This window comes from Myotis davidii, unplaced genomic scaffold (assembly GCF_000327345.1).
Source record: "Myotis davidii unplaced genomic scaffold, ASM32734v1 scaffold12182, whole genome shotgun sequence".
NCBI lineage: Eukaryota > Metazoa > Chordata > Mammalia > Chiroptera > Vespertilionidae > Myotis > Myotis davidii.
In genome coordinates, this window is record NW_006292742.1 from 1 (window position 1) to 849 (window position 849).

At 60.1% G+C, this 849-nt stretch overlaps 1 gene segment (V, D, J or C); it reads left to right on the top strand.

The window, feature by feature from the left end:
* Positions 1-104: 104 nt before the first annotated feature.
* Positions 105-849, top strand: part of LOC107183504 — a gene marked incomplete at its 5' end in the record, with an annotated part of 5782 nt that continues 5037 nt past the window's right edge. The window contains 1 exon segment of the V gene segment in view: positions 105-216. Within this exon segment, the coding sequence occupies positions 105-216 (112 nt within the window).

Below are 849 nucleotides of genomic sequence, written 5' to 3' on the forward strand. Positions count from 1 at the left end.
TGGTACCAGCAGCTCCCAGGAAAGGCCCCCAAAGGCATCATCTATGATAATAGCAAACGACCCTCAGGGATTCCGGACCGATTTTCTGGCTCCAAGTCTGGCAGCTCAGGCACCCTGACCATCACGGGGCTGCAGGCTGAGGACGAGGCCGTCTATTACTGCTTAGCATGGGACGACAGTCTCAAAGCTTACACAGTGCTGCAGGCCTGTGGAGAAGTGAGACAAAAACCCCTCTGGTCTGTGAGGGGGTGAGCTCTCCAGCAGCTGCCTGCTCATCTCAGCCTGTGACCTATGGCTTCTGCTTATTCCCTCGCTGACGCCCTGGGCCCAGCTTCATCCGCGGACCCTGCCTGGGGGTGAAGCCTCCTCCCTCCCCTCCGGCCTCCATGTCACTCAGAGCAGCGCTTTCCCAGCTCAGGGTCCTGGAGGAAGGGAAGGCCTCTCCCCACCCACGGGGCCCTGTTCCCTCCCCCTGGTTGCACTCACTGGGCCTGTGAGGCTGAGATGAGTGACAGCTGGCTGGGCCCGCCCCTGCCTGGGGCTCAGCACTGTGTGCTGTGCTGGAAGGACCCCTGGCCCTGTTCCATCCCATCAGGATTTACTCCCTTTAAGCCGTGCGACTGGTTTTCATTTGCTCTGTGTTTTAAGCACAAAAACCGGCAATTCATAGCTATCAAACTGTAGCAGATTGGGGGGTGCCATGTGGGCGCTGAAGGGGGTGGTCCCAGTGGGTGAAGGGGTCCAGGAGGAGACACTTCCTGCTGTGACCACCTGGCTCTGGGAGTGTGGACAGCATGGGGACCCGGCAGGGGCGCTGTCACACTGTGTCTGTGAAAGGGCAGGGGAGAC